We start from the raw sequence: 18,089 nt of genomic DNA, 5'->3' as shown, positions 1-18,089 counted from the left end.
GACCAACTGCCGGTATCAAATAGCATAAAGTTATGTTTATGGGTATTTCGAGGAAGGGGTCATTTAATTCAAGCTACATTGAATATCTCCTTTCAAATCCTTTAAAGTACTGTTGAGCCTAGAACCAATGTAATGTAAAAAATAAATGTCAACAGGGGCCGCATTATTACGAACAATATACAATTAAAAGTTACAGAGAATCCTACTCTGTGCTGTTTTATTGAAAGCACATTTCCATCGCACCAGGCCATTTCTAGAAAGAGAAAGGCATTTTCCATTGACGTAAATTCCATGAAAATCTATAATTACTTCGGACTACTCATGAGCACCACCCAAGGACGTTGATTCGCATTTCGGTTCGCTTGACACGAAAAAATTATTTCAAGAGCAGTTCGTATGATGTTATAATTATATCAATTATATCAATTGAACAAACAATCAACTAATGAACACTCCATGTACAATGAGGAAAAAGTATCCGTATCGATTGTTGTTTTATGTTTACATGGTTGTCCTAGATTGACTGATCAGTGACTTGTTTAATTAACTCAGTTTTCAAATTAGTTTGAAAAAAGCATAGGATAACATTGTTATCAATATTCATTGGACCGTCTGCTTCATAGGGTAACGACTAACGTAGTAATTATGGTGTAAAATTGGCTTAAAATAATGATCTGTACCAGGTGATAAAACAGGTGGAAATATAAGTTAAATTTTTGGTTGAAAAATATAGTTTGTTTAAAATATCTTTAAATAATAGATTAAATCTTAAAGGTAATAGATAATATTAATTACGGTTAATTTAATGATATGCAGTATTTCTTCGAGTTATTCAAATACAGCCAGAATTCAATTGTTGAACGCTTTTTAGTTGAACGCTCAATAGTTTTTTTGAGGCCATGGGAGTGACTAACTGCTGAAATTTTTTACAAAACGTGAGCTTTGGACACTTTTTTGAGCTTTTGTCAAAATTTCGTAACCTGGAGCAGCCTGGAAATAAAGTTGACAAAAGTTGACAAAAAGTGACAAAATTTTATTTTTGCGAAGAGGCGTAAACAAACAGCTGGCCCAGTTGTGACCCATTGCTATGATCATAATGCATGTTTCTATTCGATTTATTATTATCTATTTAGTACTTCTTAAACAAAATATCAATGATATTCAGATTGTTTGAGCTTTTTGTCGTTCTTGTGTAGATTTTTGATGCGGCCACGAGAAAAGCTCTTTTTTGCAGTTGACAAGCAGTTTTGACAAAGTTGAATTTTTTTTTCAACATTTCGTCACCTCCGTGGCGCCGCCGCGCCATATGGCGGCATGGTCCATTTGGGGTTTAAACCCATTACGGGCATGTTGTTAAGTCGTACGAGTGGACGACTGTACCACGAGACCGGCTAATAGCTCGATAGTTTGCTGGCAGTTAAATTAAAAAGCATGCGTTTGTATGGAAAACCCATTTTTTGACAAATTTCAAGGTCCATACATTATTACAGCTCGGTCCCCGCTTCACGGCGCGACGCCATTTGGCGGAATGTCTGGTTGCACGGTGACGCACATTTTCGTGTAAGTCTGATATCACGTTGTTGATATATGGCTATTTTTTATAAAATTTAGTACTTTTATGCACTTGATTACTTATTTAATACATACTGTATGCTAAAAAAAATTGCGTACCTTGAGTGTCACGTAACGCAGGAAAAACTGTAAATCAAAATAATTTAGAACCAGCCCAACCCAAAATGCCATAAACTGTTCATGAAGCTCAACCGCAATTTTAAATTGCTATAATTGTACAGAACCGCACCAGCCCTCATAAACCGAACCAAACGTCACTATGTTTATGCTACGCCGAGTAGAAAACTTGGACCATCGGGACGCTACCTGCGCAACACACTTACAGGGATCTTCAGCAGCTTTAAAATATCACCGTTCTTCAGGTTCTTCGACGGGTAACAAGCAAACAAGCATTATAACAATTTATTTGAATACACTTCCAATATAACAGCACACAAAACTATATTTCTGCCAGTTGTAGGTTTAATTTGTACAAACTTTAGTGGCACCAGTTGCAATACCTCGCAGGTTAACACCCATTTCAGCACGTCCGAGTACCCCTGCCATCCGCGGACCAGCTCGTGCGTGTTTGCTGGTTTGTGCGTTGTTTGCCCGTTTGCCGGCATTGAGTGTGATTTTAGCCGTCCGTCGCTGCCCACATCCGGCCGTGGTCCGGCACAGTTAACACAACAAAACAAGTGAGTCAGCAGCAGCAGCAGTTATTTAGAGCTTCTCAGTCACTTGCGTGCCCAGATTCCCGTGACCGGCGCTACTAAAACGCGTTGATATACATTCCATTTTTGGAATCGTGTGTTAAAGAATTTGCCGAAAAAAGAGGAACCGCCGTTCACCGCAAACACAGTCGTGTGTGTGTGTGTGGGTCCCAGCAGAAGCTGGCTGGGCTGGTGTGCCACGAAGCCGCTTAGTTTACCGGCCGTATAAATAAGCGAGAAACAGACGTAAAAGCGAGTTTACGCAGCAGCACAAAAGAGAAGGAGCGCAATGACGACGACGACGACGCCGACTACGATGCTATCATAATGGGTTTTTGGTTGGGCTAGCCAGGCCCGGTTTTTTTTCCTTTTCACGCTCCATAGTGTTGGCATTCATGCATACCCACTGTGTGTATGTGTGCATCTGTGTGTGTGTGAGTGTGTGTTGTATGGTGTGGCATCTGGTTTTTGGAAAGAAAATTCATAATGAGGCACTGGCAGTGACTGCGCGTCCAGGTGAAACGCTCACGCTGGTTTCCTTCTTCGCGTACATGTGTTTCTGTTTGTGTATATGTGTGTGTGGGTAGGTCTAGTGTGGCGATCGGGAAAGCAAAGAAGGAAGTTTGCCGGGATAAAAAAAAGCTTTAGTGCAATCCCCTAACCCGAGGTGTATGTGTGTGTTTGTGTGTGTGTGGTGAATGTCACAAGAAAAATCAATTATGCTGCAGGACAATAGGTAAAAGCGAAACGCCGGGCTTGTGGTGGTAAACAACGTGCGAGCAAACCCATCAACCATCAGCGATCCGCGAAAGCTTCCGTCGTCCAACATCGAGGAAGAGGGAAAACGAATAAAACAAAAACCAACCACAACGCCGGGCGTGTAGGTGTGCCCCCCCCCCCCCCCCCCCACCGTTTGGCCCAATGCATGGAACGGAAACGGAAAGTTATGTGTATTTATTGCTACACGCGCGCACTGGTGGAATTGCACGGTTCGGTGCAAACAAACACACACACACACGCGCACATGCTGAGTGCAATGCATCGCTGCTGTCCATGGTGACCGCGATCCGCGCGCGATTCAGTGTGTGTTTTTGCGCCCACAAGTCCGTGGCGAAGTTATGAATCGCCTGCTACGCACACCTGCTACACCTGGATCGTGGATTTAAGATTGCAAAGCAGCTTGAGCGAACGACCAGGTGGTGTATATGTGTCTCTGTGTGTGTGTATGCATGCGTTGTTTGTCATCGTCGATCGCAGAAACCTCCGCCTTCCCAACAGCAACCACAGCGGCAGCAGCTGCTGCATGACGTCACTAGTGATGGGGAAGATTAGTCACGGTCGTTTACTGCCGTGATTGCTCTTCCCAGAGGCCGCTCAATTACCAGTAACGATTGAGCGACTTGTGACAATTGCGACAGATCGAGGCAAAAGCATCGTTTGTTGATCGATCTCGATCAAACTCACCCGGCAATTGATTTGCGCCCACGGTTTTGTCAGTGGTAAACAATAAACTTCTTTAAGACTTATGGCTTTGCCCAGTTCCAACAATCGAAAGTGACTCATGACGAGAGATTGAACGTTAAAAAAAGCATTGCTTACTTAGCCTCCGATGGCCCCCAATCTCTGGACTGGCGTGACATCCCAGCCACATGCGGTATGATGGTTCAAACAGCGCTTCATGCTGTGTGTTCCCCTCGTTTCCGCTCAATGTTTGCGCTGTTTGTACGCGACTACATTACCATAACACATAACCGCATCCCAATGCGGGGCACGGCGTGCGCGTGTAACATAAACCCCTTGACGTTTATTAGATATACACAACGAAGAAGTAAAAAAAAAACCTGCTTTAGGACTTAAGGAAAAGGAAATGTACGTGTGTGCAGCCGGCCGGTGTGTGCGCTACAGCTCAGCGCCAAAACCCCCAAAGCATAATTTTGCAAATATGCGATATGTTGTGTATGTGTGTGTTTGTGCACACAAAACCCATAAATTCAAACATATACCATTCTCGTCTCGTGCCAACTATCGAGCCCCACAGCACCATATGACGAAGGCAGTGAAAACAGAACTTCCGGTTACGCTGTTTGACTGGTTTCACTTCCCTGCTTGACAGAACGCTCTTACTCTGTTGCCGGTTCGGTGGGAGTCTGTATCGAACAGCGTAAAAGGAACACGCTTGACGAGAGATGCAGTTTTCAAGCTTTCAATGTGCACGGTGGTTCCTTGTGTATATGTACTCCTACCGAGGAAAAAAAAAACCCCAACACACAACATTTATGGATTTTCTTTCTTTAAACCGAAGAAAGGAGGAAGAAACGGCGGCTTATACCCGGCTTCTTTTATGTTGAATGGCTCTGGTTGGGGCGCGGTTGAGTTGGGCTGATCGTCTCTATTGAAGCGTTGCCGCGAAATGGCTTCTTTCCGAGGAACCAACTGCTCGATCCAATGGGCGCCTCAAGTCTTGGCGTGCAAGGTTTTACTTTATTCTTATTTTTAGATTCGACTCTATCAACGCTGCTCTGACGGTACTTTTTAACATCTGACAAACTTCTTCAAAGGTACAAAGAGGAGGCATAAGCAGAGAGAATGGGAGCCGCCGGGCAACAAGCAGATTATCACCACCGGTACAGGTGTGAATGAATTGCGCACTCAACAAAATTTTGGGTGAACACGTTGCCATGGCCATATGTAAACCCCACAGGACACAACAAGGGCAGCAACAATGGCTGCAAGGAGCAAAGAATATTGTTTGCGACAATATTACACTTTCGGGAAATTCCTTTTGTCAACCTACAATCGGCAAGGAATATATGTTTTTTTTCTTGATTCCGCATTCTTGCATCGTTGATATTGGTACACCAATTAGATTTCTTTTGCAAACCGTTTTTTTTTTTCAAACCGAACGAAAGTAAACCTTGCGACACGTACACCCACCCAGCATTAAATTGGCCTCAATTTTAAAGTGCCTGTGCACTCACATCCTCTGAGGTGGAATAGAAATTGGGACCTAATTATTTAGCATTTTTTCGCCTACAAACGACGTCCTCGCATTGGGGTTTGTAAAAACATCTGGTTTATGTTTTTCTTCTCCCTCCTTTGTGGCTGTTTCCACACATTAGCATCTTTTGGCATTTGAAATTCACAAAACCCGGGCCGGTAGCCAAACGCACACATACTAATATCACACACTCTAGCACACACCAAGCAAACCCCGGCGGTCGAAAAAAAAAAATGGAAAGCCACATCAAGGCAAACCGCCCAAAGGACAAAACGAAAGAATTTAAATGATTGCACGCAAACAGTCGTCATATGTCGGGTGAAAATAGACCCCAACCCGATGGGGGTACCACATACAATCGTTATTTGCAGGAAGAAAAAAAAATGCCTGCCGAAAACCGCAAACTTCCTTTGCCCAAAGGAGAAAGGAGGGACAGTTTGTTTGCACTTTTGGCTGTGATAAAAAGAGAAAAAGCAAAGCAACAAGTCAAAAGAAGAGGAAAAGAGGAGAAAATAATTGACAAAAATGTTGGCTACCCTTCGCCAAAAAAAAAAAGAAAAAAAAAAAACATCAAAAAGCCACCAACGGCGTTCGATGAGCGTATGTGTACCAGCCGGGTGCGAATCCTGCCGAGCTATTAGGTGAATCGGCTTCTGTAAAGCGATGTGGACTGCAAAGAAGATCGTAAACGAATTTTCTCTTGTTTGTCTACGTGTGTGTGGTTGTTGTTATACCATCCTTCTGGAAAGCCACCGACCGTGGTACGTTTCGCAACTGTCACTGGTTAAAACGGGGACCTAACTAAAACGGGGTCTGAACTCCCGCTGAGAGACAATTTGGCATAAGATGTCTATATTTTTGCAACAAATTTGTCGCTTGCTTTGTATAATACGTTTTAAATTTCAAATTTTTCAAGCATAATTTGGCATCATTTGAATCGCATTTACCCTAATAACCATATTTTGTGTTTTGTTTTACATATAATCCTGGACGGCGTCCTTACAGGGTCTCATTCCGTCCACGTGGCACACTGCTTAAAATTATTCCCCAGCCGCTTGAAAACAGTAGTAAAACTCTCATTTCTATTTCAAACTACAAACGCAGCTGAGAACAGAAAAATAGTAGGAAAACTACTTTTGCGCAGCAGAGCGTAGACTTTAATCCACCTGTTCGTGCACTGCACCTTTGCACAGCAATGGCACGGCACCGGAATGCGAATGTAATATAATCTGGCGGGATTTCCAAGTTCGTGACATAACCCTTAGCGAGATAAGGCAGCTTTCTCGGGCGCAATTTCTCGTGCCCCAGCAGCCGGCGGCCGGCGACAAACAACCAAGCTACCAATGTCCCGCCGTGCTGCTTCTCTTGCGTGCGGCGTTGAAATATGCGGAATGCAAATAAAAGTGCAAACCGCCCCAACAGCGAAGGGTAGCCCCGAACGAACCCATAATACCACCCCCTTGCCTCTAGTGCACGTGCAGCATAACTCCTCCGCGGGCGTTGGAATAAAATGGTCCAAGGAGAGAGTATGTATGTGTGTGTGTGTAAAACAAACGGGCGTTGGGCGTCGTAAAGCATAATAAATTGTACCGATGGCAGCTATTATGGTACGACCCGCGTGTGTGTGCCCCGTCGTCGCCGTAACGTAACGACGAATGGTTGGGTGCTCCTCCTGCTGCTGGGTATACCGTCACCGTATTTTTGGTGTTTAAATTTGTTCTATTTTTTGCCATTTAAATGAAATATTTAACGGTATGTTACAATTTTAGCACTGCCAAAACGATCGGCTGTGTGCTGCAGCACTCAAACAGGGCTGGGAGAAAAGTACCGTCAGACGACCGGTACATTATGGCGCGGAAGAGTCGCTTCCCACATAAACGACAAGTCGCCGCGTATCGATAGGGACAAAGTGTGTTACTAACCTTCTCTCAGTCTCTCTCTCACTCTCTCTCTCTACGCGTCCGGAAGAGACCGGAAAACACACAAAATCTAATTTCCACCATCCTTCCCGGTACGGATGGAGCGGATCCTTTGGAGAGGTAAATGTGAAATGTGAAGAAGACACTACCGCAAACAAAAACACGCGAGCACACGGCCACAGTGGGTTTTCTTTTACAACAGGATCAAAGCAAAAAGCGTACCATTTGTGGGGTCGGTTTCGCATTTTCGTCTGTGTGTGTGTGTGTGTGTCTAGGTCCTGTTACTTTCCTTTTTTGGTGAGGCCGTTTTTGTCGTTCTGGTTCTTTGGTTCCTGCTAAGATTCTCTGCATACGCGCGCAGGATGACACGTGACATAGTTAAGACGATTTTCGTAGGAGCAGCGAATGGAGAGGCGCGCGTTCATTCAACAAACCTATACAACACATGTCGTCGCGTCTGTTTTTTCTTAAAAAACCAACCCAAACGGTTTTTTGGGGAGGGATCATCATATTCATAAAACCTAAACACGTTCCAATATCACCATAAAATGGGCAACAAGATAAACAAATCAAAAGCGTTTGTTAACGCACCAAAACAAAACAACATTAAACCAACAAACTGTTCGTTTACACCCACGAAAACCGCGTCAAGTTAGACAAGCAAGCGAAAATGAAGCGATATACAAAAGCATCGTTTTAATAAAGCGATCCAAAAAGGTTCATATTGCTACAGGGCATTGGTGGCTGCCGTTGCTCTCCTCTAAAGCACAACGCGTTTCCTATCGCTCACGGGGCCACTTTACTGCCCTGGTATGCAAATGACTCTATTCTATTCTTTGCCCTTACTTCCGTGTCGTTACGTTTTATGTAGCTATAATACAGGTGTGCAGCTGATCTGGTAAATTTTGCACTTTATAGAAATCGAATAAAGCTATGGTATGTGGCACACTAGTAGTGACTCTTGGCTGGTGCTATATCTAGCAAATTCGTTCTAGCTATTTCGTTCGCTAGAAAGATGCAAACATATCCTGCAGCATGATGAGCATAAACCATCAAAACCCCTCCGACAACGGTAATCATCCATCGGCCAGCCACAGAGAAGCCACCATGTATAAATGGTTGCTAATAATCACTGCACACTATCGCCAGAACAAAACGTTCCTAAACCACACATGAACAGACACACAGAAACCCTGGGATAATTAATCTTCATCAGAGGTACAAGGATCAGCTGAACCGGCACAGCACTACACAGCGTTCACCGGTTGGTTTAGTTGCGAATACCGGTAAGGACGGCAAAGAAAGAACGTGACCTGCCAACAGCGTCTTGCAGACCCTAAATGCGTCCTTCCTTTTATCGCGGCATAGAATTGCGGGAAAGCTGCTCGGGAAATCTCTTCCACACACAGACACACACACAATTTGCGCTGACAGCAAGCCATCAAAAACATCGAACCTTTTGGTCGTCGTCGCCGTCATACTCTGGCACATTTAGAAGTTGCAAGATTATTGCTCGCTCCAGCCTCTGGTAAAAGAACAAGTAGGACCACATCCTCCCCAATCATGTCCCTTGTAACCGTTAAAACCGGGTCAGTGCAAGGGCGAAAAAGAAGCAGCAGCAGCAGAAAAAAACGATTCTGGAATTTATGACCCACCAGAACGACGGCGACGTACGTTGCTCTGGTTTGCAGAATCAGATCGCCAGAGGGATTCCACGTTTGGGTGGCTAGCCCCTCAAGGTTTTTGATGTATGTATGTGTGTGCTTATGTATACCGATGATGAGCAGCACATATTAAGTATTGCGAGATGAATATTAATGTTTTACTGCTGCTATTCAGTCGATGGTGGTGGTTTTGGTTGCCCTTTTAGCATTCATAGCCGCTCGCGCTTCTTCAGCTTCATTTCATTCTGCACACATAGAATCTTCCTATCAAAACAGCATTCCCGGGACCCCGTTTTGGGGACACTCTAATGGACCTGATTTGATACGACCGGTCGCCCGCGTACCTTCATCCATTTATGGGTGGAGACAATTATTGATTGATTTTTCTTAAAATATTTGTAGACAATGGAACCACGCAATGGCGCCCCGGCCAGTGTGCCAAAACGTACCCTGCGTTACCTTCAAGTCAGCGCGTACTGGAGTACTTGAGTATATATATATATATATATATATATATATATATATATATATATATATATATATATATATATATATATATATATATACATATATATATATATATATATATATATATATATATATATATATATATATATATATATATATATATATATATATATATATATATATATAAAGCACACGGGAGAGAGTGTATGAAGGGGGCATTAAGGAAAAGTGTCCCATCCTTCGAGATAGCACGGAGAGTGTTCAATAGAAACAGAACCGTTATTGTTTTTATTATCTATACCGGCTCCTTCAGTTCAGTCCAATAGCGCATCAGCAGCCCGGTGGTACCACTTGTCTTCTGTCTCTCGAACCTTATCGGGAAAGAACACCGTTCGGGTTTGTGGGACCCGCACTTAAAGCCTGCACTCTCCCGCAGGCCCACTGGGAATGTTCGATTAACGTTCTTCCATATCCTGTCCCCGCTCAAAACTGGCGTCCGAAGATGGGACCCACACAAACAATTCCTTGTTGCTGATGTTGATGAGGTGGCTCCGTGTTGCAAAAACTCGGTAGACATTTTCAGTCCTTATACTATACTAACTCGGCCAAACGGGACCTGATGCTGGTCGCCGTCAACGCCGGCTGCGTTCTTATCATCACGTACGCATCGTTCGCATCGTCGTCCCGCACAGACCAATCAGTCCCCGGTGGAACTGGAGGGAGGGCCGCGCACCATGGCAAAGACCCATATCGAGAGAGTATCGTGTCCCCCAGTAGTTTGGAATTGGCAAGATAAAAGGAATGCGAAAATATCTTCAAGATGCTGTCGTCGTTGCTGCTGAGGTGGGGGGGGATCGATGGGGCCGACCACAGATACATAAAAAGTGTAAAATTAACAACCGGCCCCACCTCGCACCGCACCGCACACAGGGAGGGATGAATGGAATCTTTAACACGCAGAGTTTTTGCTTGGACCGAACAGTAATTGAAGTGGCTGGAAGTGGGACACTGATTCCAAAACCGATATAAATAACGGAACTTGCCTCAAATAATTCGAAAGTATATATTAGCGCAGTGTGGCACACTGAATTCTCGTTCATTTCGTCTTTGTAAGTGGTGCGGATTTTAAGCACGTATTTAATAAAATCCATGGCGCTTTTCTGCTAACAAATCTATCAAACAAGATGGGAAGCATCGTCGAATTACAGCCATCCCTGGAACTGGGGGGGATGAAAACTGAAACGCATAATTAATAGTACACCACCACCAATCATGCTGTTCCGGGCAGATGATGAAGCGAGCCGAGTGGCATTTGTGTGGCTGACTAAACGAAACACAGTGAAGAGCATAAATAAGTAATTGCTTCCCGTCAGACGCTAAGCTTCGCTGCTCTCTTTCCGCCATGCGAAGGCACACTTTACGAAGCAGGAGGAAGCTTCATTCAGCTAGAGATGCCGTCTACGCAAATGACAAACATCAAATCAAACACACGCTCAGAAACAGGACACGCAAATGGCCATCCACTCAAAGGGTTCTTCCACAATCCGTGCACGGAAGGGTGCTGCTCGTCTATACACAACAAGAGCCCGGCTACCCAAGCTAACGACCAAACCGGTGGCTCCCAAACCGCCTTCTGACCCACACATTGCTCCTTGGGTCGTCAATCAAAACCCGTTGTGGTCGATTGGCTGAGTGTGCTTTAGCTATCTGGTCGGAAGTTTGGCTAAGAGAACTAACATTAACATAAGCTTATGGTCTCTTTACCATCCAGGTTGGGGTGTGTGTTGAATTTGTCCTACAACTATTGAATTAGATCGCGAACAAACACACACAGTTTTAGCAATACAATGTTTTGTTGAAAAAGTACTAATGTATATTAATTTAAAAGCTCCTCAAAATATCCTCCCATCACGTGGGATCGTCGTCATGGATGATTTTTCTGCACATCGGCCATCAAATTATAATGAGGTGAGATAATCCAGCTCCCTCATTCGCCAGTATGATTTGTTCGATAATTAATCCTTCCATCCCCGAGCAGCGTGAACTTTATAATGTTCCTCTCGCATATATTCTACACATACCCGGCTCATTAGCAAAACAACCTTTGTGCTTTGCTGCAACAATTTATGGTACGCAAGAATGGAGAGATTTCGTCGCCATTCTCACCAAACGTCCGCTAAAGCAATGTGGGAGTTGTTGCTCGAGGTGTTTTACCCATTAAGCCGCATCTTATTTTGATGGCGATGATAATGTGAATCACTTACTCTATAATGATCTCAATTTGTTTCTCCTTCGGTGTGAGCGCTAGATACGGTAGCACCCCGATAGCTACCAGCCCAGTCCTTCGACCCCCAAATTCACATGTCCCGCAACCCGAATATCGCGCGGTAGAATGGGTCGAAAGCGTCGTTCTCGCCGACGTTGTGTCGTAAAGGGTTCTGTGTGAAGTGTGGTTTTGATTCAGTGCAGCAAACCAGTGGCGCGCGGCATCGTCGTTGCCTTTTTGCAGTTTCACTGCCACGCTCTGTCTCACTGTCAGCATAAATAAATGAGAAATTTCGACGGTGAAACGGCAAACTAGAGAGCAGTCTCCTTTAAAAAAAAACCAAAAAGGGGTGACGAGGGACCTTTCAGTGTATATGCTGGGAATGTTTGTGCTCTTGGGTATTTGGATTTAATGAGGTGTCTGTTTATGTTCACTGAAAAGATCCATACATAAACACACACGTGCGATTCACTCGCCTGTGTGTGTGTGTTTGTGTATTTTAAAGGTTACTGTTAGAATTAGAAATGCACTAGCTACACGCAAGGGTCCCTCACGGGTGGTCTCCTTTCTGCTGTGGTACTGAATGCAAATTACAGAACAGCGCTCTTTTGAACATTGTACATTCATAATTTTGAAAACACCACGCCTTTTATTTATTTTTGTTCCCTCCCTGTTGCAGATCACCCTACGGCGATAGAACGATGACGATGCACTGCAGCTAAGAGTCAACTGGAACTACGGTTATGTCTTTGAATGTCCCTGCCCCGTCCAAACCATCTTTCACACAGCAGCGGAGGAGGGGAGCGCGGAACCGTTCATCATTCTCGTGACAAAACGAGACAATACCCAACAGCGAATCTCAACACCCGCTCAACATCAGCTAATCTCACCAACTTACCCCTTACAATCCACCACCCAGTGCATTTAGTGTGTTGCACGTTGTTGTGTTTCACTGCGCTGCGTGAGCGCGACTTATAGATACCCAAGATGCCAGCAACAGCAGCCACCATCTCAGTGATGGCCGTCACCGCCATTGCCGTTACATTCCTTGCCGTAATGGTTGGCCGAACCGATGCGACTACAACTTCGCCGGTGCGAGTAAACAAATGCTGCGAGAAGTTTGAGGTCGTGTACGACGGAAAGTGTACGGTCGCTTCCACCGTAAATGCTAGTAAGTAATAAGCCGAAAGTGTGTGTATCCCTTTCGTATCCACAAAACTCCTCCCCCGTCCCGGTTGGATTAAACCGCTGCTAATCGAATCAACGTTATGGAAAAGGGTTCAAGAACGAGCAAAAGGCAATCCAAAAAGGTCGAGAGCTGCAATTGCGCAAGCTAATTAGTTTTTAAACCCGTCCCATACACGATTACAAACTGGTTGGGTAAACTGTACACACTTCGAAATGACATCGTTGGTTTTGATACATGAAAAAAGGTCCCACAATGCTTGGGATGATCGAATTGCGGTTATGATGAGAACGTCTTAAGAAGGGTAAAGCAATTTAAATGTGCTTAATGATTTATGTAAGAATTTAGAACGTTCTTACTGTTTTTACAGTCGTAGCGAAAGTCCCATCTTTTATGCAAATCAAATTTCTATAAAAATCAAAACTGACGGTACTTCACCGACGTGACGGCATCAATCATTATCAAATCGAACGCATTTCACTTTCTGCTCAAACAATAAATTCAATATTGCTACCACCACCAACCGTACTCGCTCGGTAAACGATTTGCCTTGCCCTCCAGAAATCATCCAAGAATAGGCCATTATCCTTGCCTTTCTTCACACGATCGGATTTCCACTCCGCCATGGAACCATGCGGTAGGGCAGCAAATAAACGATTCTACCTTTAGCATGGCGGCGGGGGATGATGACCAAACAGATGAAAGAACTCTCGATTTTATTCAGACTAGCCTAGAATAAATAGATATCTGCTTTAAGGGAGCTACTGTTGTCGCACGCCCACTTCAGAGTGGATTACTGTTGCTGTGAGGAACTGGTTGCCATAATTCAAGAGCGAGTGAAATGTAGAGAGCTTCCTTTTCTTTGCCTTCTTGTGTGCGTGTTCCGTTCCTCCCTCCATATTCTTATCGGAGTGTGGCAAATAAATCCATGATGCGATGTCGATTCAACTGTTGATTCTGCAATCAACATTCTCGATAGCTCAATTTATAAAAATTGCTTTTTTGCCGAATTTTAATCATACTTTAGCACGTAATCGTCTATGTGTTTTTTTTTTTAAGTATGTTTAGTGTAGTATGTGATTTGATTTACTGCATTTATATACGCATTGAAAAGGTTGATTTTTGTTTGCCATTCGCTTGCAATGTGCCCTATTTTTGCTGAAACCATCAATAGAAACATAATCAAAAAAGCTTAAGAGCGCCCTTCCAATATAAAATTGAGCGGCAAAACGTCGTAGAAAGCTTTTAAAGCGTTCCACCAGCAAAAGGCGGAACTTAATCGAAATTCCATTACGTCCTCCTAACAACATGTGCCTGATTGCTTTCCGTTCTGTTAAATCGTTTCGTTTTCGAAAGTGTGTTTCCTTTTTTCGTCCATCCACGCGCTATCGTGCTGTTTCGTGTTGGAAAAGCTTGGTTCTTTCAGGAGACATTGCCCGAAACACAGGGCTAGCCAGAGAAAATTGGCGAACCACTTACAACAGAGAGAGCTCCTTGTGGGGGCATAGGATTGGAAAAGTGATATCCAGGACGTGAGGATTGACAGTCTTAAAATAAAATAACAAAAAGTATAACATTCAATTGTGCACAGCGCTCAAGTGCAGCGCTGGCGGTAGCACACCTGGCCTAACCCATTCCACTTGCCGTACGTGACAGAAAGAACGTTGCAAAAGAAGGGAGACACACATTCCACCCATCCGAATGACCCTCCATATATGGCCCATTTTTCATCAACAAATTCCCTCTTTTTCTAGCCGTATGGAAGCCAGAGTTCATTGGTCGAAAAGGCGAACGAAACGTGCAGGTCGACAACTATCGTTTCATCATTGGCCTGCCGGACTGTGGCACGAAACAAAAGTTCAACATCTACGAATATCACGACGTAAGCATCGAATGTTCCTGTTTTTTCTCGAATCGGTATCGTTGTCTTGATTCCTTCCTTCTTTTAACCCCGTTCCATTTTTCACCGGCATTTTAGAGCTACGACAAATTGATTCTCTTTCCGGACGGTCAGCTACGGCATCTGATCCTGCGCCATCATAGTTCGATGCAGGGCAGCGTCGGAAGCTATCTCGACGAGGATTACATCGATGCCGGTGACAGTAATGTGCCGCTGCTACAGTACGACTACGAGCAGGGGCTGTACTGTATGGATCGCGCTATTGGAATCGCCGGCGAGGCCGGCGGCGAACTGATGGAGGGCTTGATAGCGAAGGTATGCTCACCGAAGGAGGAAACACATTGGACCGACAGTGATGTGATGCTGCGGAAGATTATTAACCCGATCTGCCACGGGATCGCAATGATCATACTGCTCGTCGTGGCGATCATCTACTTCGTGCTGCCGACGCTGCGCGATCTCGTCGGCAATATGGTGACAACGATCACGATGTGCTTGATCGTGAGCCAGGCGGCCGATCTGGTGCGCATCTTCACCGAGTTCAGCAATCACGTGAGTTTCCTGATTGCGGACCTGTTCTTCTACGTCAGCCTGCTTGGCGCCTTCTTTTGGCTGAATGCGATGGGCTACTACATCTGGAAGATGTTTCGCACGCGCAACGTTTTTCTGCGGGTCAGCGACGGCCGGAAGTACTGCTGGTACTCGGGATACGCCTGGGGCTGTACCGGTACGATGGCGGCCATTGCCGTGTTTGCTCACTACTTTCTCGACCTGCCCGGAAGCAATCGCAGTGTGGCTGGTGCGGACACCCACCAAAGCGCGAGGGAAAGCTTTTTCGAGGGACAGGACAACATCAGCTGGCTGGGCATTGCCGTGTTCTTTACCCCGATCGCGTTCATCATCATCGTGAACATATTCTTCTTCGTCACAACGCTGCGCTTCATCAATCGGATGCACACGTACGGACGGATTCATCATAAGCTACGGTGCAGCTTCGTGATGTTCACGCTCATTTTTGCCACGATGAGCGTCTCCTGGTTGTTTCTCATACTTTCCTGGCTGCACTTTGACGGGCTGCTGTACATGCACATAATCGCGAATGCGTTACAGGCGCCCTGCATCCTCTACATTTGCGTGCTGCGTCAAAAGCATGTCACATTCCTAGTGAAATCGTGCTTCCGCGACCAAGCACCTCAGACGACCGAGTGGGGCGACGAGATGACATACATGAACGGTGGTGATTACTAGCGTGGTGTGTGTCTTGGGGCGCATGATAAATGTAAATGCGTACATCGATACTAAGCGACCTTCCCTTGAGCCGTGGTGTAACAGTTCGATTTCAATCACTCACTCCATCAATCGTTGATGTAAGGATAATTCTCAGTAAAATTGGAGCAGAATCCCCGTTTTGATATTTCATATGCACAAAAAAGACTACGAGTCTCAGTAAGGACAGCAAGAGGTGGACAAGTGGTGTAATAAGTCCATTACGACCGCACCATTTGCACCGACGGAACCGTCCACTGGCAAATTTTGATTTGGTACTAGTAGTGTAAAGTTGTAGCGAGGTATATTATGTTTTTTTACTATGCCAGACGAACAAGAAACATGCATCTCAGGCCGATTACACATGCTTCCAGGCTTCCAAATTGCAGTATCATAGTCATAGTTTTTACACGCATATGTTGCAACCGCTACCTAGCTTAGTCATAAAGTGTAACAAGATTAGAACAACAACGTCTCCTTGTGAATCGTAGACCGCAAGCATATTTTGCTAGTATGTATAATTTGGTCAATTACTCTTTTACTCTCTCTTAGCTATCTGTTTAGCAATTAGCGTAACAATAAGTAAGATAAAAAAGTAGAGCATATTTGTATAAAGAGTAGACATATCGTAAGATAGTTTGATAAACATATTGGTGCAGTTGTACTTCTCGACACAACCAAACAGTGGCTTACCGCTATTTTGGCGTAAAAAATACTTCTAAGCTTACACAACAATAAATTACGCAAAATGATCCAATGCGTTTGTTTAGAAAATACAACGTATTCGAAAATAAACGTACTGTTGCATAACAAACGAAACTCCGCTTACGTGTTTAAATATTTAAGCAAAAATCTGTTTACGCTGGGATCAAACACAAAATCATTTTTAAAGCATTCATAGCAAAAAAAATGTCCCACCTAAACCCAGTCCAGTTTATGAGCGGTTCAACAAAATTAGCTGCATCGCATGAACTGCCTCCAAGAACGACGGCCAACATTGTTAACATAAACAACATTGTTTATCTTTTGGTATATTTTTTACAAAAAGAAACTTTCCGAACCGATCCGGAGGCATGTACATTTTTTACACCAACAAATCAAGGGGTTTGGTGTTTTGCTTTTTCTCCCATACATAAAAAATAACCAAAGGCGCAGAATCTCAAGAAAGGTCTATGATTCTTGCATACGAAAGCCCGGTTAGCTCAACATTCGATAAACAAATCATGCAATGTTATTGCTTATTTTCCAAATAAAACGAACCCTTCTTCGTTTCCAGTGTCCTCTTCAGTTGCAAAGTACAATCGAGAAAAGTGACTCACCTGAGCAAACAGATTTCCTTCCTCACGGCGGACCAACGAGGACAGCGAACACCGCACGACGACGTGACAGTCGTCCATGACGGTGTTGAAAAATCGTCTCGTCGGCAGCAGCGCCTCCAGGTCGATCAGAAACTCTACAAACCTCTCACAGTAACGCACCGTTTCGTCACACACTGGCCCAGCTTCCGGAATGGTATCGAGAATGCGTATAAACTTGATCATGAGGTTTTGCAAAAAGTGCCGCTCCCAGCTGAGCTTCTCCTTCTGCTCCGAATCTTCGCGTTTCTGTAGCTTCTTCCAGAACTTGCGCCACTGCGGTATCTGGGTCAGTTCCTGTTCGCGCCTTTTCGGCTGCAGACAGGACCACATGGCGAGCGAAACGAGCCGCTTTGCCTGGTCGCGGCAGATTTCCACCTCCATGCTGTTGAAGCAATGGTTCAAAAAGACGAGCAATGCCGTCTGCTCACGCATAACCGCCGGCGTTACGGGGCGGTCTTCGATGCACGCCTCCAGCACGCGCTGGAAGAATTTCGCAAACAGCTCACTGCTCTTTTCAAACACTTTCCACACTTCCACCTTTTCGCGAAACTTTTCATTCACCATTGCCACTATCGACATCAGATGAGCACGAGTCGCACGTTCACCGTCAAAGTTGGGCCACAGGTAGTTCTCCAGATACTGGCTGAACTCCAGCATCATGATCCGGCGCAGCGAATGACGCGAATCGCATATTTCCTTCCGGTAGATGTCTTCGATGATTTGCGAATTAAATGCTTCGTGAGCGTTTGCTGTATCTGGCGCCCAGAACCGATTGGCAAGCTAGAAACACATAGAAACAG

The 18,089-nt window shown here is 44.6% G+C and overlaps 2 protein-coding genes across 4 annotated transcripts in view; one reads left to right on the top strand and one right to left on the bottom strand.

The window, feature by feature from the left end:
- Nucleotides 1-18,089, bottom strand: part of LOC1278842 (RNA helicase aquarius) — a 40,288-nt gene that overhangs the window by 21,906 nt on the left and 293 nt on the right. Inside the window, exon 2 of the mRNA XM_003436642.2 lies at nucleotides 17,251-18,069. Within this exon, the coding sequence (XP_003436690.2) occupies nucleotides 17,251-18,069 (819 nt within the window). The remainder of the gene's footprint in view (nucleotides 1-17,250; nucleotides 18,070-18,089) is intronic.
- Nucleotides 2,032-16,750, top strand: LOC1278843 (probable G-protein coupled receptor Mth-like 5). Of its 3 annotated transcripts, none has more exons than XM_061645258.1 (4): nucleotides 2,032-2,249; nucleotides 12,259-12,750; nucleotides 14,520-14,647; nucleotides 14,744-16,750. In XM_061645258.1, the coding sequence occupies exons 2-4, from the start codon at nucleotides 12,567-12,569 to the stop codon at nucleotides 15,911-15,913; spliced, it is 1,482 nt and encodes a 493-aa protein (XP_061501242.1). In that variant the 5' UTR covers nucleotides 2,032-2,249; nucleotides 12,259-12,566; the 3' UTR covers nucleotides 15,914-16,750. The 3 variants fall into 3 exon arrangements, with proteins under 3 accessions (XP_061501242.1, XP_061501244.1, XP_061501243.1); XM_061645260.1 differs by having other exon boundaries at nucleotides 2,131-3,460; XM_061645259.1 differs by lacking the exon at nucleotides 2,032-2,249 and adding an exon at nucleotides 9,513-11,281.

The sequence above is a fragment of the Anopheles gambiae genome, chromosome 2, assembly GCF_943734735.2.
Source record: "Anopheles gambiae chromosome 2, idAnoGambNW_F1_1, whole genome shotgun sequence".
NCBI classification, from domain to species: Eukaryota; Metazoa; Arthropoda; class Insecta; order Diptera; family Culicidae; genus Anopheles; species Anopheles gambiae.
This window is presented reverse-complemented; position numbering and strand designations above follow the sequence as displayed.

What these genes read in the sequence shown, in the direction of transcription:
- LOC1278843 (XM_061645258.1), top strand. Translation starts at nt 12,567, where the DNA reads ATGCCAGCAACAGCAGCCACCATCTCAGTGATGGCCGTCACCGCCATT. An exon ending in CGCTTCCACCGTAAATGCTA is followed by an intron (nt 12,751 to 14,519) that starts GTAAGTAATAAG and finishes CTCTTTTTCTAG; the next exon opens with CCGTATGGAAGCCAGAGTTC. An exon ending in ACATCTACGAATATCACGAC is followed by an intron (nt 14,648 to 14,743) that starts GTAAGCATCGAA and finishes CCGGCATTTTAG; the next exon opens with AGCTACGACAAATTGATTCT.